This window comes from Grus americana, chromosome 22 (genome assembly GCF_028858705.1).
Source record: "Grus americana isolate bGruAme1 chromosome 22, bGruAme1.mat, whole genome shotgun sequence".
In the NCBI taxonomy this organism is placed as follows: Eukaryota; Metazoa; Chordata; class Aves; order Gruiformes; family Gruidae; genus Grus; species Grus americana.
Window position 1 is genome coordinate 735737 of NC_072873.1, and position 25306 is coordinate 761042.

The window sequence follows — 25306 nt, forward strand, 5'->3', positions numbered from 1 at the left end:
ATGAAAGGAACACGGAGCCCAGCCAAGTAAAGTAGGCAGGTGGAGTGTTTCATTTATATTTTACTCTTCATTAGATAGTTCATTTGAATGTTCATATTACAAAATTAGCTGCCATGGCCCACAAATGTATGGGACTTCAGGAAAGCTGTCCACTTAAAAGAGCACAAACTAGTATTTCCTTTCAAAGAACTTTGTGAAACAATACCATATTAATCTTTAAAGCTAAATAGTGCTAAAATTTCACATAATCTACATTATTTTGGTTTAAATAATTTAACCAACCATTATAAAATTAATGTATTTGCATGTATCAGGTTACAGACATTTGCATTTAAATCAGTGTGAAGCATCCCACGCTGGAACAACAAGTTTAAGCAAGTGCTGTTTCAACAGCAGCTCATTCTTATTGCCTCAAAACCAAGTTTGCACATAGTATCAAACAAGAAAATGCAAGACATTGTTTCCCCACAAAACTCTTAAAAGTCTGTTACAAGCAACAATAAAATGCCTTCTAGACAGGAAGCATTTATAAAATGCAGAGCGCTCTCAGTTAGCCAAGTGCTTGCACAGTGGCATTCACTTCGTTGTCCCTATTTATATGCAAAAACCTGAAGTGATCATTTACCAGGCAAAGAGGATCCGAGTCCTCTGAAACGTTTTTACTTGCTTGGGGAAATAGGCAATTGCAGATACTTCACTGAATCTAGCTTCTGGCTGAAGTGAACTAGGCAGCAGCTGCTGAGATCAAGAGAAAAGGTTTTTGAGGCAAACTTGTACAGTTAAAAATATTCAAGGAAAGCTAGTTGAAGCTGCTAACTCACCATGCGCTCACTCCTGAAGAAACACCACGCTGACATTACAGACTTCACATTGTATTAAGCTTGCAGCATTCAAAACCACAAGTAGGAAACCATTCATGTATTCCATTCCCTCGTATCTAACCCATCTATATGTTTTACACATATGGCAATCACGCCCACAGGTGACATAATACTGTTTCAGTCCCTTGTTTGTACAAAAAAGAAAATAAAAATCACTTCTATTCTACTGGGCTTTAATCCCTGAAGAACCCATACTGTGTATGGAAGGTTCTAAGTTTTGTGCCTTTACAAGCTTGATGCAAATAAACGCACAGTAAATGTTTATTGTGCAGTTTTCCTCCCCTTAAGTTTTTCCCCCTTCCCTCCCAATAACTAAAACCAAAGTTTAAAACCAAAGCATTAATGTTACCAGCACACGTGGACAGATTTACAATCTTCTGTTTTTAAAGAACAAATGACAAAGAGCATTCAAGAATATTGCTTTTTTTTTTTTTAAACAGACAAGTAGCAAAAATTTATACCACCTGGAATAAAACTGAGACAAAGCTCTCTACATACACCTGCATGTTGCTGTAATACTTAAATAAGTAACACCAATGCAAGGAGCATTTCTCTTAATGGCTACTAGTGTTCAAAGAAGTGTAAGATTATGGAGTTAAGTAGGTCTTTGTACCCTGTGAATTAAAATTCTGCAGGTGGCACTGAGACGCTTCTCACAATGGAGTCACATCGCTTTCACTTTGATTTGCTTCATCTTCATCTGCTTCTTCTCAAGTTTTTTCTGCTCACGCCGCAAAGCAGCTTCCTGTAGGCAAGGACACAGAGATCTGGATGAACATCTGTGATCTCTTCAGAGAGCAAGCTGATCATTTCAGAAGAGCCAAACAAAAAAAGACCTCCAATACTCGGGTTCACATCTCTAACCACGTGAGCTGGGAGCCTTCGCATGTTTCAGAAAGCAACAGCATATACCCTGAAAGTTGTCTGCCTTCCAGTAAATGAACCAAAGTTGGCCGTTGCTGGTATACACACAGGCAGACCTGGAGATACCATAGGAGAAGTTTGCCAGCAGCTTGTCACAATCTGAAAATCCATCTCACCTCCAGCCGACGCTGCTTTTCGGGATCCTCTTCATTCATGATTCGCTCCTTCTCTGCCCGTTTTTTCTCTTCTCGACGGGACTGGGCAGCCTCCTGTCTTTGCACGTGAGTCAGTTTAAGGAAGTTCTCTTCCACACGAGCCCTGTTTTTATCAGCTTTTTGTTTACCCTTTTTACAGAGAAAAGCAAATGTGGTTAATACGGATTCCCCATGAGCAGAATGCAGTATCTCTGGTAGTCATATTAGAAACGTAAGGCTCCCGGTCTTAAGCTTAAGGATCCAATGGTAATAGCTGCAATTTCATACAATATTCAGAAGACAGAAAAATATACACTACTTACTTCTCTGTTCAGACGGAACTTCTTTGCTTTGTCAATGGAGTAGATAACCATGCTCATCAGAGGCAGCAAAGACTCCATGTCCTTTGGGGAAGTGTTGCCTGAACCAGGCACTGAAATAAAAGTTTCCTGTTAATTCAGAGAGATTAGCAGGATTTTTCTACTTGCTATAACGCTCTTCCCTTATCACTCACACCATTCATGAAAGAAAGATGTTCTCATCCTCCTCTTTAGGAAGGACATAACTAAAAGTGGCATTTAGCTTTGGAGACAGCATTTAAATTCCTCAGTGACAGGCACGTTTCCCCCCACTCAGTCCTTAGTTTTATTAGTATGGAATACAAACGTAAGGGTTGAATTCAGGCTCTGACATTAGCTTCACTTGGAGCCATGGCCTTGAATTTCAAAAAGGGTCTTTTCTAGAATAGACTCCCAACAGGCTGGGTTTTTTTTCGAGCCAGAGTTAACAAAGTAATTCTGTGCAATCTCAAACTGCAAGGCGTGTGGCTTAAAAACAAGCCATCTTCCAATGGTGACCTAATACAACTACCCAAAGAGATATGAGTATGAACTAAGATCAATAATAGCAAGATTGAGTATCCTGTTATCATGACGATACGCCACTCAGTCCCCAGCATTATTACTGCCTTTTGTTTACTGGTTAATCCATCAATGATCCTGTTACATGCACTGAAGTCATTTGTCACATATTGTCTTCCATAGATGACAGAACTTGAGCATGTGACTTGCACAAATAAAGCACAACACCCACCAGATACACTTGTCCACAGTTCTCTTACCATTAAATGTAAACAAAAGTGTTTTTTTAGTTTCGGGCAGTTTTGTAAGCTGGCCCTCCCTGGTAGGAAAGAAAAAAAGTGGCTAGAATGAGGAAAGAAAAATATGGGCATACAAAATACCTAACATTGTTAGGGAAAATCTCATCAGAACTGACACTTACAAACTACTCGAATAAAATAAACAAGATTAAAAGCCTGGCTGTAACCCAAATTTAAGTTTCAAACCATTCAGATTCCTGAAGTGTTTTACTCAAAAGCATGCAGTGAAAAGGCTTTAATGTAAAAACATACTAACAGCACCATCCAATCTGATTGTCAGAGGTCATCTGACATCTGAGCCCTAAGAAGGCCTGTATATTTGTAGTGACATTCAATTTTTCATATGCCCTGTTTATACAACTACAGGTCTTATATAAGTATCAATTAGGGAAAAAAAAACCCAAACCATTTTCTAAAGAATTCAAGTCTTCACTGCCCAAAACCCCACAGTATTCTAATGTAAGAAAGCCAGACCTACATTTCACAGATCCTCCAAAGCCTAGCAATTTCAGTACAAGGTACACATACTGCTATCTTGTAATTAAATCAAAGTATGTTCCTTTTTTTGGAGGGCAGGTTCAGGTTTTGATAGGGATCATTTATTTATATGCCTGTGAGCGTAATACACCCCTGCAAAAGCCTACATGGTAATTCAGATAAGATAAATCACCCACCACCTGGCAATTCTGAAGCAGCAGCTAAAAGTACCTCAAGACTAGGAGTCTTAGAGAAACAGAAGAGATACTGCATCTGTGTATTTCTGAAGCACAGCTGAGAATCAACCTGAACAAAAGTACTCAAGGGATGGATTCAACAGCAGAATGTTTAGCCGTATCAGCCAGGGAAGGGCAAGCAGCAATGATTTTTGGTTTTTTGTTTTTACACTGCAGACTTTTGTTAAACCTAGTTCTCAATGCATTCAAATAGCATCCAGGTTAACGTGTTGTTCTCCTGCAGTGTTATTTCTGAGCCCTTAGACTCTAAGGTGTTGTATACCTTTAGTGGGATTACTCAGTTGTTTTCCATGCAGCTGTGTACACTATAGCTGCCAGTGGTTATCTGAAGTTTGTAGCTGCTCAAACAACAGCATAACCAGCACACAAATACTAAGGCAATACAGCACCTTGATTCTAAATTAATGCAGCATTTGCAAGCATTGGGAGTGTGTGTATTCACCTGTTTCACCTTTGCTCCCAATTTCTCTTTGTGTGCATTCCAGCAGGCTTCACACTGCAAACAAGTTTGTCAGCCTCTATTTTGCTTAGTGTTAGAATAGCTACTGCGAGGAGAGATCTAGCTTTATACGTACTCTTGCATAAGTTTTGGACCGGAGAACTGGTCCGAGAATTGGACGGACTCAATCTTGTCAGCATAGTGCGTGAGGAAATGTATCATCTAAAAGAGAAACCAGGGTTAGTTTTTCCCAAAACCAATTCATGTGCAGCCTACCCACTCCATATGAGTTTGCCAAAGTGTCCATATATCACTCAAAATTGCTGTGCTCAGCTTGCCACAATGGCACTAAAATTTAAACCGTCAATTATTTTAAGCTTTTGCTAGAATGAGCCTCAATGCATGGAAATAACGTGAGCAACTCAGGTATTAGATATGTAACTCTCATTTGGGATTTTCCAATTCATTTGATAACACATCAACTTTGAGGACCTGCAGACATACCATCCACACCCTCCTTCGAACTGGCTGCTGAAGCTAACTTCCAGGCTTTGAAAGGCAGTTTTAAGTCTGCAGTTCATGTTAGACTAACAATTGCTATGTAAAAGGAATAAAGACATGAGAATTACATCCTTCTTCCAGCCCTTAAGCTTCCTTATGGTCTTGATTTCTCTAGATCTCGGTAGGGCCATTTAGCTCTCCTCTTGTGATATTTACAGGAGATAGAGATTTAGAACTTTTTTGCATAGGCTGTAAGTGCCAGGTTACTAAGGAAGATTTGTATTAATTCATTCAAGATTACCTTAGCGTCCATCATTCCCTCTGTGACCTCCCCCATCTCCGACAAGATAGCCAGCGAATCCGGAAGCCCATATTTTGCACCAGATTTAGGTTTATCACTGCAGAACTCACTCTGTTTCAAAGAGAACAAGGGGAAAGAAATAAAAATAAACACAAGCTTATAAGTATCTTATCAGACTGAACTGTTCCAACAGTGGGACCCCAGAAGTACCTGAAAAGAAATAATTAAAAAAAAATACACTCAGTCACTCAGTCTGGCTGGGGACATTTCAAGCATAAAGCAAAGCATGCAGTGTCAAAAGTCTTTAAGTTAGTACTTCCCTTCAATAGTCAATACTTTAAGGAAAAAGATAAAACAGTTGTGAGCATTCCAGCATGGACATATGGAAGTGGATTAAGGCATTTTGCTTACGTTGTCTGACAACAGAACAACTGGCATTCCACCAGCCACACTTCAGTGCTGTTACTTGAGACAAGTTATGAGAGAAAAGATCTGCAAACCACTGCTTGTTATCACTGGATTCTTTGCAAGCTTCAGGGCTTGAACGTTTGCAAAGTTTTAATTTCAGATCACATAAAAGCAGATGACTTAGACACAAACTTCCCACATCAGATATCCCTAATTAAGTTTACTTTTCAATCCTTGAAAAAGTCATTTGTGCCAATTAAACATCGTGTATCCTGACAATATACTTCAGCCTCCTCCTAAATAAACTATACACCAAAAGGAAGATGTAAGCTGCTTTTGATTGCCTCTTCCTGCAGTTCTGACAGCAGCCGGCTAGCACTTCAGATGTTTGATGGCATTAAACTTTCATCCATTAGATGAAAATGTCTTTTCCCCACACACTAACTCCAACAGGTCAGTTACAAGTTTTCAGCTGTTCCCAAGAAAATAAACAATCTAGAGATTAGAGGTTCTTATATCCTCTTCTTTATTGTGTTAAGTATGCCCAACGTGAACGTACATACCAGGTCCTGCATTTCTTTCTGAAGTCGCACCAGTGCTTTTCTCGTTCCAACAGCAAACACATAGGTGTCCATATCTTCATCATTCATTGTTACTTTTATTTGCTGTGGGACAGAATGTTATTAGCCCTGATCAGATTTATACGATGTACTCTGCCTTCAGACTACTGGCCAAATGGAGACCTATGTCTTCCACGACTTCAACATTTGTCTGACACTTTGATTCATAAGAACAAAGACTAAGCAAGGCCATACACAGCTAAGATAAAGGTTGTTGATGTAAAGCTTCTCAGTTTGAGCTAAGGTAAGCTAGCTTTTTAATTTTGTTGAGTACTCAATTCAGTATTCTGGTATAACGCTGCAGTGTAATGACAGTGACTAGAACAGCAGAGTTGTAAGATTCATTTGCAGTGCAGATAGCCATTGCTTATGAGCAACCGCCCACATCTAAATTAAATATTTTAATAGATATAAGTAAACACAGTTATAGATACGTGGAAGGAGTTATTCACAGTGCACACAGCCACTGTTCTTCCAAGTGTAACCTCTCTTGGCATTTATGCAGTTAGAGATTACCCTCATCTCCAAGAGCAATGGGCAAGTCAAAAAGTAACGTTACAGAATGTAATATCCAGGCCAGCATATGCATTAAGCGGCTGACCGAACGGACAGAAGAACAATCATTAAGTATTTCAGATCATAAAACCACTTTTTATCAAGATGAGGTTGTGAAGCATGATGGACTGTTCACAAAATCACTCAAACAATAAAACCCATATAAAACAATCTCCAGTTACCATCAGTTTGCATTTCACAGGCAGAAGAGAAATACGGATGATTCTTTCGGATTGTTTTGACAGTTACTGAACTGGAAGATATAGAATACTGTAGAAAGGCACCTAGCAGTTCACTTGTATATCATAAGAACAATCAAAAGCAGCAGAGCAGAACCAAAAGAATGCAACAATTTATCATAGCTAATCTAAAGGGCTGAGTACATACCACTTGGTCAGAAGCCGGCCTCATCATACGCGCAAGAACGTTCAGTAGGTCTTGTCTCTTGAGAAACTAAAAACACAAGTTTGTAAACACAGAAGATAGCTGAACACACCTAGAGTGCAGCACTTCATTGGCAGATAGCAGTGGGGCTTAAGGAAAAATAGGACAGTTATACGTAGACGTTTTTCATAGAATAATTTAGGCATACTTTTTGTGTTAGGTGAGTTTCTCAGGGCCTTGTACCCTCAAGTTAGGAGCTGAGCCAACGGATCTTTAGTCTGACCAGTCTTCCCTTCATGTGTGTATATTCAGAACCCTGTCTCTGAATGTGAGCGAAAGAGTCAAGCTGGGACTTGTTGCTCACACTGGAATGGAAAAGCCTCTAGAACCTGAAGACTAGTAAACAGTGCTACAAACTCATCCTTACCTTTAGCTGGATGAGCATTCCTTCACAGCACACCCTTCCAGAACACCACAAGTTGTAGATGTGTTCATTTTCTTGATTTAGTTTCCCAGTGCTTGTAGCTTCTTTATTAGTGCCATCATCCCCTGAAGAAAACAACAGTAAAAGAGAACTGCAGTCTAAAAATCACAAATTTAAACACTAAAGTTCATCAGTAGGCTTAGAGCTCAGTTGTTCCTGGATTACTTTAGTATCACTGTGATGTTTCTGAATAATTTATACTACACCACCATAATCTAATTTCAGCACTGGCAGACTGGCACGCTATTTATCTACACACAGAGCTGTCAACAGTACTATCTTGCATCTGCACAGAAAAGGTTACTCTTCTCTAGAGCCCACATGCAGGTCTAAACCCAGCTTTATTCAAATAAACTAAAAGTGAATCCTAGTCAGTATGGAACTCACCAACAAGAGCGAAGTTACTTTCTAGCAGCTCCCTGTGAGTATTGAACCACGCATGAGCCAGACGGTTGTTTTTGTTCTTCCCAATGATGTAATTCATTATGTAAGCAAGAAGACCTGTTACCATCAGGATCTCCATGTAGTAACTCTCCCAGCTGTTTTGAAGGTGAGCAGGGACCTGTGGTAAGTGAACGGAGACTGTCTTTTACATATCAAATGAGTGGATTCCGTATACACAAACAATGCAGAAGACGCAGAGTACTGAAGAAGCTTCATCCCAAACACGGCAATAAGCTTCACAAAGGTGACAGGACAGAGCTAAGCCTACTGGGACACAGTACTCATACAGGAAACAACTGATACTAGCATTCCCAAAATACCTGGCTGATACAAACAAAATACTTCTCTCTTCCAAGTCAACCTGTGCTAGCATGTGTCCCTCAGTACTCAACAGCCCAGCATTTCAATCCACTGATTATTTGGGCTTGGTACCCTGCCCATCACAACATTATCTGATCATCATGTAACTTCTGTTGAAATCTAAAGTAATACCCAATGTCCAGCAGCATTTTCAGGATGCTGCTAAGAGCCACAGACTGTGTAGGGGGGCAGGAAAGCCAGCCTGACCTTGCCATCTTAAGAGATTAGTTAGCTGTTCTGCTATCACTGTATTATCCTTCAGTCATACCAATACCCAAACCTTGATTTTCACTACCAAGGTCAGCCATAGTTCTTAAAAAGAGATCTTAGGGATAATAAAAATGCAGGTCTCAAGCACCTGATCATTCTGAAAAACTGTCTTGTGAGGCAACAAGAAGGTGATGCAGGGTTGACAGTGAGACTGGCTTCAAAAACCATTAGAGAAGTCAATTTCTAATCTGAAACTTTAACCACAGACAAGCTAAAAATACGCTATGTTTATTGTAAGCATGTCTTCATTGCAACCTCTTCTTTACATACTGAAAAAGCACCCAGACATTCTGGGATGTGTGGTTTTACTCTCAATTAAGTGAAGGTCATCCCTATAGCTCCTCCACTTCTCCCATATAGTCATATGGGCAAAAGAAGGTAAGTCATACAATGCTTTGGTCAAAACTATGTTTCAAAAGGTCTGTTTTAATGAAGAATTTCCTGATCTACATTCCCATTACAATTCTCAGTTTGAGTACAGAATAAAGCATTGATCCAAGGAGGGGAGTTCCAGCAGCTTAAAATAGAGATCAACGGACCAAAAGCACCTGCCCTGGAAGTTTTACTTCAAGAGTTGCTATGTAAAGTAGCATAAACCAATGCAGAAGAGCATGGAATTGGAAGCTGGCACAGCTGGATCATATTCTGCTGCTATCCTGTTGCATTATTTCAGGTATTTGTCTCCATACTTCTTCCCATTTCTGCACTGCCTCTTGTTAATTCACATAGCAAATTCTTTAGGACAGATTCTCTCTTACTGTACGTTTGTACACCAATGACACTATTGGCATACCGCCTTAAAAAAAAACAAGTGATGAAACACCAAATAGAAAGCGGATCAACATTTATACCTACATTAACTATTGTTATGGGGTCTTTATTTTTGCTAGGAGATGCCTCTGGTTTCTCTTCATAGCCTTCAAACTCCTCATCATCATATGGTTCACTCTCGGTATCACCTTCCTGAAGGGCAAAAAAAAAATCACAAAATCCAAAGCTCGGTAAGCAAAATCCAAAAAGATGAGATGAGAAAGTAAGGTGTAGAGATACGATTAGGAAACAAAGAAAGAGATGAAGCATTACCTGTGCATCTGCATCATCAAAGTCTTCCTGATTCTCATCCTGACCTTCAAGCTCTACCGTGGCTTCTTCTTCATCATCTTCTGTAGTGATGATTCTCTGAGGAGACTCTGTGACTGCATCTTCATTAACATCTTCAAATTCAGCAAAGTCATTATCATCATATTCCATAATGTCATCTCCATCCTCAAATTCATCATACTTTGCCAAAGAAAAGCTCCATGGGATGAACAGGACAGCAATAAAAATATATAAATTCTTCATTTTCACTAAAAAAAAAAATAATAAAAATCAAACATTGCAAAACATCCTTATCAATTCTGTTACATCAACGCCTCCAGTAATGCCCAACATCCATGAACATTATAAAAACACTGTCAGGGTTAGACTAGAGAGAGAAAAATAAACCTCTGCCTGAACTTGCCATCCTCTGTATAAAGAAAATGAATACTCTTACAAGAAAACCTAACTTAGAAGGGGAGACTTAGAAGAGAGGTTCTAGACTTGTGCCTGCAGCAGGAGCAGCTGAGGCAGCAGCAAGTTCACATCTGGCCAAGCTGTTCAGATGAGCAAGTTCTGGGAGCAGAGATGTTCTGCTGCAAAACTGACTCTCCAATAGCATCTCTCAGTCAGTCAGCGTTGCCAGCTCATTTCAAAGACCACACACTGTGCCTACAGTTGTTATTAATTAGCAATTAGACACAGTCAGATCAGTGAATGTGTAACAGCAGCAGTAAATCTTAGAATATGCTTAATTAATTTACTTTAAACAGCAATGCTTCGATAGCCACTGCAGTTTAAAAGTGCTCATCTTTGATCTTCTAGACCGCGTGCTCAGAATTTGGCCCCACAGCATCTCAGCACTATTTCTGTTTAGAAATAGAGACTTTTTGTTGTAAGCTTTAAAAGAAGGAAAAAAAAAAAAAAAAGGCAGGATGGATATTACACCAGTCCCCAAACCAATAAACTGGGGCTCAGGTGACCAAAGTGCTCTCTGCTGATCTGCCAGAAACCTGCAGAGTTTGTCCGTTCACCCTTTTTTTGCCCTCAGCTTCCTACGTCTTCTGCTTGATCTCAAAACAGTCCCAGTCTCCCTCTCAGACTGTACACCACCGAGAGGTGTACGTTACCGATGTCCAAACGAAGAGCCTCAAAAGGTGGTAATAACGCTACTACTGTGTTTCACAAACACCTGCGGAGGATTGGCTGCATCAGACTTGGCAGTAGGACTCATTTCACTCCCTCTCGCAACCAGATCCGAGTAGGAACTTGAATGTTAATGAGATTGTTCTCTTAAAAACTTGAAATAGAAGTTTTTTGTTTCTAAATTAGGCCAGCACTCCTCCGAGTACCACATGCAGGGAACCCACTGCTACGAATGACAAGGACAGCTAAAATAAATGCCTTTGTCAAAGACTTCTCATTCTAGCAAAAACTTGAACAGAACGCATTCACAAGAACATTAATCAAGATGGAAAGTACAACAAGGCAGAGCCCAGGAATTTAGCACGTTGTTTGGGTATGTCACAATTTTATGTGAATTTAAACAGAAACACAAAATACTATTTACATGTGACAGAATTTGCATTCAGAGGTTAAAAACATCAGGACAACAGTGTCACCTGCGCAACCAAACCCCAACAGTTTCACAGTAAGAATTTCGAGACTATTTGAGTATATCCACCTTGAAAAGACCCTATGACTCCATAAAGCTTTATGCAAAATAAACTCCTGCAGCCGATTCCAAAGAGACAGCCGGACCAGAGAGGTGTGAACACCAGGACACACTCCTAACACAGCCCTCTCTATCACAGGGCAGAATGGGTTCCAACTACAAACGACTCGCCAAGCAGAACGTGCTTTGGCAGGCCTTCCCCGATCCACGTGCCACGGACTTTCCCTTGCGAGAGGAGCCGATTCATCGCCCCATCGCCACACGGGCGGAAGGGCGAGGTGCGGGCTCCAGCGGGTCTGGCCCCCACCGTGACCCACCGGCCTAAAGCTGGGACACCCACCGCCCGCGCTGCTCGCCGTCCCGCCGTGCCGTGGATCCCCTCGCTCCACGCACGCTGCTCCGCTCCCAGCTCCTTCCAGGGACACAAGTCAAGGTCAGCGAGGCTAAAATTAGCGCCCTGCCTCCCCGCCGCTCCGGGCGCGGCCCCCTCCCCTGCCCCGCACGCCCGACTCCCCACAGCCCCGCTCCCCCTTCCCCCGTGCCACTCACCCCCAGAGGGGTGCTGGGGGCCCCGGCCCGCCCGGCCCCGCTGCCAGCGCCTCCTGCCCCCGCAAGGCACAGCGCGGGGCCCGCACGCCCGGTGCCCTCAGGGCCAGGCCGCCCCTCTCGGGGCACTACGGGGCCGAGGGCGACCGGTAACGGGGAGCGGGAAAGGGGAGGGGGTGAGGCTGGCCCGGCCGCCCACGGGGAGGCGGGAGCCGGGTGCCCCATTCCCGGCAGGGCGCGGGGCTGCCGCTGCGGGGCCGTGGGACCCGGCCCGGGGCCGCGTTACCTGACTTACACGGCGCCGCCGCCGCTTAGGCCCGGCCCTTGCCCTCCGCTCAGCGCCCGCCGCCGCGGCCGCAAGCGGCGCAGCCTGCGTGCTTTGCGTAGCGGGGAGCATGCGCACTGCGGGCTGCATGTGCGCAGGGGCGTGTGTACATGTACCCGCGCGGGCCGTGGGCAGGAGAGCCCCAGCTTCGCGGCTCAGGAAGCGGCCGGGCCCCAGCACCCCCTGCGCGGCCCCGGGGCTGCTGGCGAGGGCGGCCGGGAACGCTCACACCGTGCCCAGCTCCACCGCCCTCCTCCCGCGGCTTCACCTGCCGCCAGCGCGCATGCTCCGCGAGGCGCGCTGATTTCAGCGCGTCACGCACGCACGCACGCACGCACGGTGGTGCGTAGGTACGTCGCGTCTCCACCCCCCGCCCCGGTAACCGGGGAAGCGGCGGCCGGCGGCTGCGGTGCCCGAGGGGTGAGTGGGGGGACGCGGGGCTGGGCGGAACGGCGCGGCGGCTCTTCTCCCGCTCATCAGTGGCGGCCCCCGCGGGCGGGAGCCGGCGGGACCGCGGCCTAGTGTGGGCTCGGGCAGCCTCGGCCTGGCCCGCACAAAGGGCCCGCCCCCGTGCCAGGGCCCCGCGGGCGGGAAGGGCCGTGAGGGGCCCCGCGCAGGGCCCGGTGTGCCAGGAGAGCGCACCGCGGTGAGGGCGAGCTGCGGCTCCCACCGCTGCGCCGGCCCTGGGGTAGGGGGCTCTCCGCGCCGCCCGGCTCCTTTCCCTGCTGTGCTCAGGGAAGGGCGGTCTCGGCGTGTGGGGGGGTCCCTCCTATTTTCAGCAACCGCCAGAAACGGGAGCAGCTAAGACATATTGCTGCGTTTCCATCAGATCCAGGGAATCCATAGAAAGGGTGCCTGCCTTCGCATTTCCTCCCTCGGAACGGCGTTCGCAGGGAAGCAAAACCCCGGCAGTTCGTCTGCGCTCTCACTCTGCCTTTCGTCGCTGTCCTGTAGGAACCCCCTCCCTGCACACTCACTAGTGGGCTCCGTGGGCAAGCAGACCAAATTTTGTACTTTTGCAGCTGTGTCACAGAATAAAAGAATGATTATTTTCTGGGGTAGTGGGACGGGGGAAAAAAAGTCGGTAAGTACAGTGGGGAAGAATCCTTAAAATCAGACGGTATAACTTTAAAGGTTGCCCGCTGGGCTGTTGGCAGTAGAAGTGCAAAGTTACACCTTTCATCCGTTTGTTGTACATTTTGATCCCTTACCTGCCGCGCATCTGCAGGTGTGAAAGCTGCAAGGTGTGTCGGTGCAAACGGGAGAACAGGACACCGGAGTCAGCTGGTACCATGAGAACTGAACAGCAGAGTTTCCCTCAAAGTATCCTAGTGAGCTCTGGTCTAAACTTGAGATTTATTGAGCCAGTTCCAAGCTGGTGAATATTCTGCACAGGGAGCAGTAGTAGTATTTACTCTCAGATTAATTTGAAGTTGTTTCTCTTGCCAGTGAATTCTGGTCTCATTGGAGGATTCTCACTGAATGCGAGGATTTGCTTAATAAGACTTGTAGCCTTTGGGCCATCTAATTACAATGCACTTGAGAGCAGTGGCTCTCATACTGTCTTTGGCTGCCTTAAAGATATGACTGACTTGACCACGCAGATGAAATAATTTAATTACTTGGAATGGGAAGTGGTATATCAGTTCAGTCATCTCTTCATCTAACTTAGAAAAACAAGTTCTGGGCAGGCATGTTATGTGGAGTATTTAAAATGTGGTTTGAAAAATGTAGGTTGGAGAACATATATATATATATGGTTAAAGATGCTTTCTTAAAAAGAGGGAGTTGACTTTTTGGCAGAAGTGTACCTTGTCTCATAACGGAGTCGTGTGTTGTGTGCTGCTTTGGGCTGGCTTTTCTAATGATGTCTGTCTGGACTGCAGTACTGTGGTCTTTAAAAGCCATGAAACACTCAAGGATGGGACTGTATGGACATGCAAAATATGTCCTGAGTTGACTTTTCATCTGTTGTTCCTCCTGATGTTCAAAGTTCTGGCCTTGGGTTTGTTCGTCTTAGATTTTAAAACAGACAAGACGGGCAACATCTTAAATATGCTTAAGTAGTCACTGATGGACATGATCTGTTTTAGAAGACAACCTCTTTGTTTTATTCTCTTTTGGTATTGTGGATACATTCAAACATAGAGAAAAAGAACAAAGCCCAAATCCTTTTTTGGGAAACAGATCAAACTCTTGTCAATCACATTTCCACAAGTCTCTTTATCATGACTGAAGTAATTCACTTACAAGAAAAATCGTGACAATTATATATAACTGCCTAAAGCTGAAAGGGCATTAATTTGTCTTTTCGGATTTTAACAGATACATCGGGGACATCATGAATTGGAATAAAGGTGGCCCTGGTACTAAGAGAGGCTTTGGTTTTGGTGGATTTGCCATAACACCTGGAAAAAAAGAGGAGCCTAAGCTCTCTCAACAGTCTCATAGTGCTTTTGGAACAGCCGGTTCTTCTGCTGCATTTGCGAAATCAGGACCTCCTCAGCTGCCTTCTTTCTACAAAATTGGGTCAAAGCGAGCAAATTTTGATGAAGAGAATGCGTAAGTACAGTTATTCCTTGTGTTTATCTAGCTCTAGATGTTAGTATTTTAAAGTTTCCAAGGTCAGGGAAAGCATCTGTGACATTTATGAGGTTTACTTATTTAGAAAAACGTGCTCAAGGATAAACACTTAACACTGCGTTATGGTGTAACGGAACACCGGTAGTTTTACGGCAATAGTATCAAGAAAAACTGAGTTAGCCTCATGCAGGAACTTCCATCCCTGCTCTGCAGCAGACTTTTGGTGTCACCCTGGGCTGATTATTTACCCTTTTTTCTGGGTGTCAGCCCAGATATGAGAATAATAATACATCCTTACCTTTTAAATATATTTAAAAGATTGTGAGCTACTACAGCAGCCCATGGAGAGCTCTCCTTCTCTAGCTTTCCTCTCTCTAAGAACATACCTCAGCTGAGCCTCAGTCAGCTCAATCTTATTCACACTCTGATGTGTTCAGAATTGGAGCCAAGCAGGATAAATTTGGCTGTCTTTTGCACAGGGAAACATTCGGCTCCACAATTCTTTACTAACCCTTCTATTAGCTGCATAAATATGTTGAATAGAAGAGAGGTCAGAAAAGCATCCTATGTTCACTAGCCTGGGAGAGCCACTCAAGAAGATCAGTTTCATAATATCTATTTGCCCTGCCACCACTTCTAGCTTAGAACATGAATAGCTGTAAAGAAATAAATCTCAACATCTTTCCCTGTGTACATACTGACTTTTATTATGCATCTCTGTGTGGGAAACTTGACTTAGGAACCATGAAAGACAGCACGATGCTGCAGACTATGTGCTGACTGGGCCGTTGTTCATTTTCTTTCAGGTACTTTGAGGATGAAGAGGAAGATTCCAGCAATGTCGAATTGCCGTACATTCCCGCAGAGAATTCCCCCACTCGCCAGCAGTTTCATTCCAAATCAGCAGACTCTGACAGCGACGATGATCCTCTGGAGGCATTCATGGCTGAAGTGGAGGCAAGACCCAGCTCGTGAAATGTTTATTAATTTCTGTGGCCATACTTCTCTCCAGTCAGGAGCAGCAAATATCACTCATGGCTTTGGCAGCTGTGTTCCGAATGTCACTTAGCTTTTGGGTTTTATGTGAGATGCTGTGTTAATTAGAATTCAGAGGTGGATTAGATGGGGAGATGGTGGATATGATTTACAGTAGCTTAACTATTTAACTGTTTTGAGCATGTCAAGGCAATATAACAGAGAACTTTGTCTGTCTCTGAATATGAAATTAAGGTTTTGTGCATTTTTCACTACCTGAATTGAAATGATTTGTATTTATCATGAGCTGTTCCTTAGCTACAGTTCTGTTATTAGCTGGATTCTATCACAGTGTTTTCAGGAGGAATGCAGAGAACGTATTTTTTCAACAACATTGCCTTGAAGTTACAGTATATAGATTTCAAAGGTATTAGTAGGAGAATTTATTTAGCATAATAGGATGTGGAACAGGAGAAAGGTTAGTCCAAAAAGTGTTGTCTCTGGCATGATGGTCTAGCTATGTAGGAACATTTTTCCTTTCTGTGTTTTATCATCTTGGTTTTCTTAATGTGATAATTTTATGACCTATTAGGATCAAGCTGCTCGAGACATGAAGAGACTTGAAGATAAAGACAAAGAAAAAAAGAATGTTAAGTAAGTTCTCTTTTATAATTCCCATGCCTGCCTGTGTCTTGTATGGTGCTAAGAGAATTCCAATGCATTTTGTTGATGATGATTGTTCTGTAGACAATGTAATATATCCCTAGTAAACAGTATTAACCAGCACATAATATCCCCCATGGGTAAAGTTCTGTGCAATGCAAATTGAATAATAGGAGGGAAGAATCCATGGCAGCATCCTACAGTAAAATGTAACGACACTGAGAGTTATCTCACATGAGAAGCCTTTCTAGGCCACACAAATTGGGGCAGCACATTGTACTGCTACCACCTTCCACATCAGCCTGAATAGTTTTTCATCTTTCCCCATCCTGGCAGTGATCAGGATGGTTTGGTTTAAAATTGCATTTATGTGAGCAAAATAACTCAGTGCTGCTGTACCTGTAGTACTGGAGATTCTTTAAAGCTATAACTAGGTTTTAAGTCATTCCCTGGAAAGCTGATATATTAGGTAGCACATGACAATTGGGATACTAAATTTGGAGTTTAAAACAGTTTACATTTTTGCAGCTTATCTCTCTGTTTTGAGCAAGGAAAATAATTATGCTGTTGATTCTTGATATAAATGTCAGATACATTCATAGGACTTGCATTGCATGGGGTTGATCAGATTATACATGGTCCTGAAACAGAACACCGGATCCAAATCACCACCTGGGGAAGTTCTGAACTGGATTTGCACTTCCTGGCTCATATTCCTCTTCAGTTATGGGACTTCCGTAGCATCGAGAGCTTAGACCAGGATGATCTTTGATGTGGCTTCTACTGGGAAGACGGAGTCCTAATCTTTCAGTCTCATTAATAGAAGTAAAAAGAAGTCTTTGCAGGGTCACTTTTATGGTTGGCACCAAATATGAAAGCTCCATGGGTTGGGATTATAAATGTTACTGAGTTGTTAGTGTTGTGTCTTCCACAAAATACGAAGCTCAGCACTAATCAAATGGAAGTATGGAGCTGAGTATGTGGAACACTTGCAGGGAAGTTTTTTTCTCCGCTTGTTTTTCCAGGGGTATTCGAGATGACATTGAAGAGGAAGATGACCAAGTGAGTTCCTATGCAGTCTTTCTATTTTCTTTTTTGGTTTTTTTGTGTTGTTTTTTTTTTTTTTTTTTTAACCTTCCCTCCCCAAATATATAACTACTAGGTACAAACAAAACTCCAGTATCACGTGCAGTATCTGGACAATTCAGCAGGAAGCTGTAGTGGTTACCCTGCTGCCTCTACCCTTCTAGGTGTTTCACTAAAAAAAGGAAGAATATTAGGAGACAATTTCATTCTTTTTTACTCTGTTTAAGAAGATTTTTTTTTCCAGTCAATTTGAATTTCAACTTCCTGTACAGTTTTTTCAGTATTTGAGGGTCTCATCAAATTTGAAATTAACAGAATCAACTAACATGGAGCACCAGTGAGTGGCTGTTAACCTGTGGAGGCTGTTTGCAGTGAAATTTCATGTCTGTTAAGGGCAAGAATCAGGCTTTTTGCTCTTTATTTTCAGAGGCACTCCAGTTCTGATTGAGGATTATAAGCATCACTGTAACAGAAACAATAAAGAGAAAAGACTTCATTTCAAAACGTACCTTACTGCTAAGTTGTAATTAATAACTGTTGTGTTACTCGCAGTAATGCAGAGCACGGAAGGGTTGTCTGGCCTTTAGGCCTTTGCTTCCAATTTGGTGAGTGTAGCTGTGCTAAAGTTTGAGCAAAGGTGACTTACACTTGTAGACAGCTGTTGTTCAAGTCTATTGTATGCATATCTGTGTGACTGAGTGATAATTGGCTATGCAAATGAAAAAGCCAGATGGGTATATATATTCCTTTGCAATTGAACCTTGCTTTAAAAATCTGATCTTAAATATTTGCCTGAAAGTCAAGTGAGACTGATGTTTCCTCTCTGAGAATGTCTTGATGTGCCAGTGAGATTCTGTAAGATGAGTACATACTTGTGAGCTGTAAGGATGGCATGTTACAGTGTGACAGTGGCTTCGAACTTGGGCTTGTGTTGAAGAACTCTCCTGAAATTCTTTCTTTCTTGTTTGCTGTTGACTCTCTTGATGAAAAATAGATATATTTTCATTTCTTAGAGTCTAGTTAGGGGAAGTGGAGAAACTATCTTTGGCGTAGTGTGTTTAAAAAAAAAAAAAAAGTCAATGTCATATGCTTAGTAATACTGTGTTCTTTGTTTAAAAACCTGCAGCGTTTGTACTTTATGTGATTCATAGATGCTTCTATTGTTAAAGCATAACAAGTCTTGGTAGAAGGAGTTGTTAAGCAGACATGTAAGAGAAGTTTGTTTTTTAAAAACATTTTGTGATCTAACTGACACTATAGTTGTTCTCCTCATTTGTACTTATTGTCCTTCTTCTGGACATAACTGTTGATGTTTATTAGAAGAACCAGTTCTAGTCAACTTTTTTTTTTTCCCTCAATGGTGGGTGTGAAAGCAAACAGCCTTCTAGCGTATACATCATTTAAACAAATGTAGTCGTATTTTTGCATCCTATTGTATGTGATTTTACGGATATGTTTTGCTGCAGGAAGCTTATTTTCGCTATATGGCTGAAAACCCCACTGCTGGTGTGGTCCAAGAAGAGGAAGAGGATAACCTGGAGTATGATAGTGATGGGAATCCAATTGCACCATCCAAAAAAATCATTGATCCTCTTCCACCTATTGACCATTCAGAGGTAGGAAGTTTATTCCGTTCTGTTCTGTATGAGGCATTCTAGAAAGCAAGATGTACGTTGAAATATGGTTCCATCCCTGTGCATCAATGTTGGCAGGTAGTATTTCAGTACTGTGCCACTTGTTATCCTAAAGATCTTTCAAATGACATCGTATTAAACTAATGTTCTTGCAGATAATTAGGAACTTTTTCTCAAAAGGACCCTTTTCCTCCAAAACTAAGTGTACAGAGAGAGAATCTTGAGTCCTGGACTAACTGAGTAATTCCCTTGCAGATTGAATATCCACCATTTGAGAAAAATTTCTATGATGAGCATGAGGAGATCACCAGTCTCACCCCGCAGCAAGTGGTGGAGTTACGTCATAAGCTAAATCTCCGGGTAAGTTTGTCACAAAACTATCCTCCTAGGATCTTCTTCCTCCCATTTTTTTTGAGACTGTCCTAGTAGTTTTAATAAAGATTTTCACAGGAAACTCCAGCTTTTGAATACCAGGCCTCTTAGATACCTTCGGTGACTTCAATTTAAGGGAGCTTGGTTTTCCTCAGCAGTTCTTGAATGTCTTCTCTGGACTTATTAAAGTGGGCACCAAAGATTGCCAGTTGCATGGTTGCACTTGGACTAAAGAACTAGGAATTGAAACTAGAAATATTATATGCAAGAATTAATTCTTTGCCATTTGTGACATGTTAGTGCGGTGCCTTTCTGTGAAGGGAATTATTTGGGGAGGAAGGAGGCCAGTTATACAAGGAGGTAGGTATGATGTTTAGTAGCTTGTGTTGATTGACAATTTATCTAAATTTTTATACCTGAAAGTCTTTCTTACCCAACACATCTGGAAATTGCACCTAATTAAACTTATGTCTATTCAAAAAATAAAAAGCCATTTTCAGAGGTAGAGAGACACTTTTTTCATTTTTGTACAGATTGCTCTTTGTTTCACTGTTCATGAACAAAGACATGTTTCTGTTTCTAAGGTCTCTGGTGCTGCTCCTCCAAGGCCTGGCAGTAGCTTTGCTCATTTTGGGTTCGATGAGCAACTTATGCATCAAATTAGGAAGTCTGAGTATACCCAGCCCACTCCTATACAATGTCAGGTGAGTGTTGTTACTTCTCTAACATCTAAACGGAACTAATAGAACACATGCGAAGGTCTGTAGTCCGTGTAAGGATGTATATAATTCTAGTTTCCTATATAGAGCTGTGACGGAGAAGAATAATTTGTATTTTTCTAGGAAAATAGCTTTGATATTTTTTATATCGAAGTTTACGCACTTTTTTTCTTGTTAAATGACCACTCTAAATATATCCATATTCTTTTCTTCATTTGTCTCTTGGTGAAGACTGAAGAACATGCAAGTGATGTATGAAAGATTTTTTAATTTTTTTTTTTTTTTAGAAATTGTATTAAAAATAACCATAGCAGTAGCTGAGTGCCATACATTGACAACCTTATTTCTTTAAACAGCTTATATTTTACTGTCTTGTAACTAGAAGAGGTATGCAACAAGGCATTTTTTTAATTTCTTCTGGCAGTTAGAATAAATGACCTGTGAGTATGACCATTTAACTGGTCATTACTTGGAGAGCTGCGTGTGCAAAAGAGATTCTATTGCATATGTAGAACAGTCATAACATGATAATTGCTTCCAGCCCTTAAACCAAACCAATTCAGACCTGAACTTCGCAATAAAGCTGTGTAAGCATCAACATACATTGCTATGAGTCCTCTGTAATGTGCTTTTCTCTTGTTATCTGAGTTTTCATGTAATGTCTAGCACAAGAATATGCTAAGGTAGGCATAATACGGGTTTAGACTCTCCTTATTTTTAGGGTGTTCCAGTTGCACTAAGTGGCAGAGATATGATTGGGATAGCTAAGACTGGAAGCGGAAAAACAGCAGCCTTCATCTGGCCAATGTTGATTCACATCATGGATCAGAAGGAGCTTGAACCAGGGGATGGGCCCATTGCGGTGATCGTGTGCCCGACCAGAGAGCTTTGCCAACAGGTAGGTGTATAGTAGGCGTATATGTACCACACCGTGTTCTTATAGAAGATGACAAAATTCTGGGCAGAAATTACCAGAGAACCTCAGTAAACTATTTGAAAAAACTTATTTTGTGTGTTAGTAGCATGCCTCCAATTTAAGCTCACAATTTCTTACACCTCTTTTTTTTTTTGAAGGATCATAACAAATCTGAAATTGTTAGTTTTTGCACAGTGCTCCCATATTATTCCTAAGTATTAAGAAAGCTGCGGATGCATTGCCGCAAATTGTATGTGTAAAAGGATGGAGCCTGCAGGTTAAATTATGATTGGATGCCTAAATAGGTTTCCCAAATAAATTATGGGAAATTATCCACAAGTATTGACATATTTAGCCCTGAGGATTTCTGAATAATTTCAATAAGTTATTAGCTGAAAAGTGGATTTTGGAGCTGGACTATACTTTCAAGCTAGGTACATTTTCTCAGATCTGTCTAATGTGAACTGTGATGTGCTTTTTTTAAAATTCTCAGATCCATTCTGAATGTAAGCGCTTTGGTAAGGCATATAACCTGCGCTCTGTAGCTGTATACGGAGGAGGAAGCATGTGGGAGCAAGCCAAAGCCCTCCAGGAGGGGGCAGAGATAGTTGTCTGCACACCAGTAAGTACCTGTATGCACAGCGTACAATTTTTTTTTTTGTTGCTTAACTGAAGCTGAGACAGATTTTTAACACCATTGGTGATGTAGAATTTGTTCTCTGATCACTGAAATCTAGGTTCTTCACAGGTTATCAGATGTTGAGAGCACATATGCTGGGATTATTCTTCTCCCAAGAGAAATTGAAAGAGATTAGGTGTGATCTCCAATAGAAGAAAGAGTAGCAAGCAAGATCTGCTTGAATTGGTGTCAGTTGTGCACAATACCAGCTTCTGATTGCTGAGCCTTAAATTCATGAAGAAAATTACTGGAATGTCATGAACTTGAGTGCTGTCTTACTGAATCAGTGTAGAGCCTGTGGCAGTAATACTGAAGGGTTGAAACATTGAATCAGAATAGGTGTTGATGCTGAACCAGTGATTTAAATCACAGAATCATCATAGAATCCTAGAATGGTTTGGGTTGGCATGGGCAGGGACACCCTCCACTAGCCCAGGTTACCCAAAGCCCCGTCCAACCTGGCCTTGAACACTGCCAGGGAGCCAGGGGCAGCCACAGCTTCTCTGGGCAACCTGTGCCAGGGCCTCACCGCCCTCACAGGGAAGAATTTCTTCCAAATATCTAATCTAAATCTATCTTCCTTCAGTTTAAAGCCATTACCCCTTGTCCTATCACTCCATGCCCTTGTAAACAGTTCCCCTCCAGCTTTGAGCACCCTTGTCAACTGACTTTGCTTACTGCAAAAACTAGTTACAGACTTGGGCAAAACTGAGCAACTAGTGGTTGGAGGAAGTTTTATTGTGGCTATTTATTGGGATACCAGGCAAGAAAACAAAGCATGAAGAACTCCTGTGCCAAATATTAAGGTATTAAATAACCAGTTCACTATTAAAATTTAATTGTAAAGAAGATTAGGGAATTTTAGGATCTCAGGGCTGTTAACCTTGAAAATCCAGTCCTAAAATTCAGCTTGTCAGGTATGGTTGATGAGAGTTTCAGGAGTCTGTTTCTGTGACTTGAATACCGACTCATACTTCTAGAGTGAAGCCTTGAGATGTTTTCTGTTCTAAGTCTCTGGTAAGTGAGGATAAAAAGCAGTTAAGTGCTTGAAGGTTGCATATATTAACATTTTCTTAAATATGCTTAAAAACTTGTTTGTTTGTTTGTTTTTTAATAGGGCCGTTTAATTGATCATGTGAAAAAGAAAGCTACAAACCTTCAAAGAGTCACTTACCTTGTGTTTGATGAAGCTGACAGAATGTTTGATATGGGTTTTGGTATGTAATGAACAAAGGTCACTGTTTTGGAAAGCAGTGGTGTCTAGTTCCCAGCTTAGTAGGACTGTTTATAACCACTGTGGCTTCATATACTTGAAAATACATTAAGGAAGTACTTCATAGACAAAAATCACATTTCAAGGTCTAATATCTGTTGCTATAAAGAGATCAGCAAAGTCCAGCTGAAGTCCAAAAACCCTGATTTTTATCTTAGGGTTGCTAAATAACTTTTGGGCGAGTCACTTCTGTGCTTTGGTTCTGTGTGCACAAACTAGTGGTGTAAAAAGAACTTTCTACATTATTGGAAGAGGTTTGGTCATTCAGATCTGGATGATTTTGAATATGTGCTCAAGCATCATGGGACATGACAAAGATTTGACAGTACTATAATACCACAAACAGAGGGAGACACTTCTAAGACGTACAGGGTATGCACAGACTCAGCTGGGATCTCTGCTTACGGAACTTTTTGCTGAAAGAACTTCCCAAAAGTCTCTTTGTACAGTGAAGGAACTTCCATTATGCAGCAAAGAGCACCTGGAAGTCACAGTATAACATTAAATACTGAGTGAGAGGCACCCATTCATTCTGTGGTTGAATAAAGCAATCAAGTTGTATTTTGAGTTATTCTACTAACTAATGAGCACACAGCATTGATTAGAACATTTTCCCTTTCCTTTCCAGAGTATCAGGTCAGATCAATTGCAAGCCATGTACGTCCAGACAGACAGAGTAAGTATAAGCCTGTTTCAAACTAAACTCCTGAGAGTCGAAGGAGGCTACATGGTGGGTACCAGTTAAGAATCTGAAACAGAGATTGGATTTCCTGTTCTTGATGCAATCACACAATGAGACTTTCATGAGAGCCCACTGGTGTCAGTTCTCAGCGCGGGCTGTTGGGAGGGAGCACTTGTGAGTGCGCTTAAATACCCACACTTGTTCATCAGTCTCTAATCCCTCCACAGGCTTTACTCAGGGAAAAGATGATTAGCTGAATTAATATTAGTGTGCTTTGAGATCCTGTGTTCTGAGCTGCCGTGAAAGAACATTCACAGCAGTGCCACATATTATCCACATCTCGTTTCAGATGCCATGAAATGGGTTTCCACTTTGAGCTATTCTGATAGTGTGATTGCTAATTTTCATTACAACCGCTAAAACAGACTTTAGCTTCAGATCACTGACATCCAGTACAGTTTTACAGGTCCTCATTCACAAGATCTCTGCAGTGTTAAAGAAAATGTATTTTTCAAGGAGTTCAAATACTGTTTTTCTTTTAGCCCTCTTGTTCAGTGCCACTTTCCGTAAGAAGATTGAGAAATTGGCTCGAGATATTCTGATCGACCCGATTCGAGTTGTGCAGGGAGACATTGGAGAGGTAATTCCACATTACTTCTGAGACTGTTGGAGAAATTAACTATTCTGTTTCTGTTGTCTGAAATCTATGATAAACTGCAGTAGTCGTCATTTATATTTAAGAGTAAATACTTTGTGCTTAACTTAAAAATAGTAAGATTTTGGTTTTTAATTTTATTGAGCTTTCTTTCTGCCAACAAATATTCTTGTAGTGATGGGAGGTTTCATCAAGGGGTGAAACAACAGTAATGCAGTGATTGATTTTTTTTTTTTTTTTTTAATTAGACTGAATCAATGGGTATATCCTTTTGGTTTGTCTCAAAACTATAAATAAATTACAGCTTTAGCAATGAAGGATTTGAAACTTAGGCTGTAATGTCTTTCAGCTGGTTTACGTGGGAATGTTGATTCTATACTTGCTTGACAGTAGCAGCTGAACTATTTGCAGACTAGGGATTTGGTAATAAGTTGATGAAGTGGGCAGATGTATACTTGCTGTGAAGAAACTTTGCTTATAATATATGAAAACTGTTGAGAAATTTTACAAGATGCCTTCAGAACAGTCGTCTTTTAACCAATTCTCTGCTTTTTTTTTTTTTTCAATCAGGAATGTGAGGTATCCCTTTATAACAAAACAATTAATGGCTACCTGAAGCCCTTCTTCTTGGGAAAATATTTTTCCTAAACATTGCTTAAGAAAAGAAGCGGCTTTCCTAGCTCAGTCAGAGGGTTTCTGCTCTTTGATCTAAATTATTATTCTGAGAGCATCATCCTTGAAATCACTAGTAGTTAAATATGTAAAAATTAATTTTTCAGAGAAACTTCCAGATAGTGCTGTGTGCTCCACTGCACTTTTGTTACTTGCAATACGGGGCGCGTAGG

The 25306-nt window shown here is 41.6% G+C and overlaps 2 protein-coding genes across 9 annotated transcripts in view; one reads left to right on the top strand and one right to left on the bottom strand.

The window, feature by feature from the left end:
* Positions 1 to 27: 27 nt before the first annotated feature.
* Positions 28 to 12536, bottom strand: CCDC47 (coiled-coil domain containing 47). Of its 5 annotated transcripts, none has more exons than XM_054801254.1 (14): positions 12493 to 12536; positions 11694 to 11765; positions 9682 to 9947; positions 9454 to 9561; positions 7912 to 8086; positions 7468 to 7589; positions 7044 to 7109; positions 6045 to 6146; positions 5074 to 5184; positions 4408 to 4493; positions 3060 to 3118; positions 2263 to 2372; positions 1922 to 2089; positions 28 to 1626 (listed from the first exon to the last, which is right to left on the bottom strand). In XM_054801254.1, the coding sequence occupies exons 3-14, from the start codon at positions 9940 to 9942 to the stop codon at positions 1546 to 1548; spliced, it is 1449 nt and encodes a 482-aa protein (XP_054657229.1). In that variant the 5' UTR covers positions 9943 to 9947; positions 11694 to 11765; positions 12493 to 12536; the 3' UTR covers positions 28 to 1545. The 5 variants fall into 5 exon arrangements, with proteins under 5 accessions (XP_054657229.1, XP_054657228.1, XP_054657226.1 ...); XM_054801253.1 differs by having other exon boundaries at positions 12195 to 12526; XM_054801251.1 differs by lacking the exon at positions 12493 to 12536 and adding an exon at positions 12186 to 12472.
* DDX42 (DEAD-box helicase 42) overlaps positions 12500 to 25306 on the top strand; it is a 19471-nt gene continuing 6664 nt past the window's right edge. The window contains exons 1-13 of one of the 4 annotated variants that reach the window (XM_054801192.1): positions 12500 to 12644; positions 14550 to 14786; positions 15614 to 15764; positions 16375 to 16436; positions 17471 to 17507; positions 18998 to 19147; positions 19421 to 19525; positions 20122 to 20241; positions 20978 to 21154; positions 21666 to 21794; positions 22969 to 23068; positions 23753 to 23800; positions 24349 to 24446. In XM_054801192.1, coding sequence (XP_054657167.1) covers positions 14566 to 14786; positions 15614 to 15764; positions 16375 to 16436; positions 17471 to 17507; positions 18998 to 19147; positions 19421 to 19525; positions 20122 to 20241; positions 20978 to 21154; positions 21666 to 21794; positions 22969 to 23068; positions 23753 to 23800; positions 24349 to 24446 — 1398 coding nt within the window. In that variant the 5' untranslated portion in view covers positions 12500 to 12644; positions 14550 to 14565. Of the gene's footprint in view, positions 12645 to 13337; positions 13556 to 14549; positions 14787 to 15613; positions 15765 to 16372; positions 16437 to 17095; positions 17508 to 18997; positions 19148 to 19420; positions 19526 to 20121; positions 20242 to 20977; positions 21155 to 21665; positions 21795 to 22968; positions 23069 to 23752; positions 23801 to 24348; positions 24447 to 25306 lie in introns of those variants that run through there. The other 3 variants (XM_054801193.1, XM_054801196.1, XM_054801195.1) reach the window with 3 other exon arrangements.

Bases quoted from the DNA above. Each gene is read 5' to 3' on its own strand.
- CCDC47 (XM_054801254.1), bottom strand. From the start codon at position 9,942: ATGAAGAATTTATATATTTTTATTGCTGTCCTGTTCATCCCATGGAGC. The intron at 7,590-7,911 runs GTGAGTTCCATA...TGTTTTCTTCAG, and splicing joins AAGTAACTTCGCTCTTGTTG to GGGATGATGGCACTAATAAA. The intron at 4,494-5,073 runs GTAATCTTGAAT...TTTCTCTTTTAG, and splicing joins AGGGAATGATGGACGCTAAG to ATGATACATTTCCTCACGCA.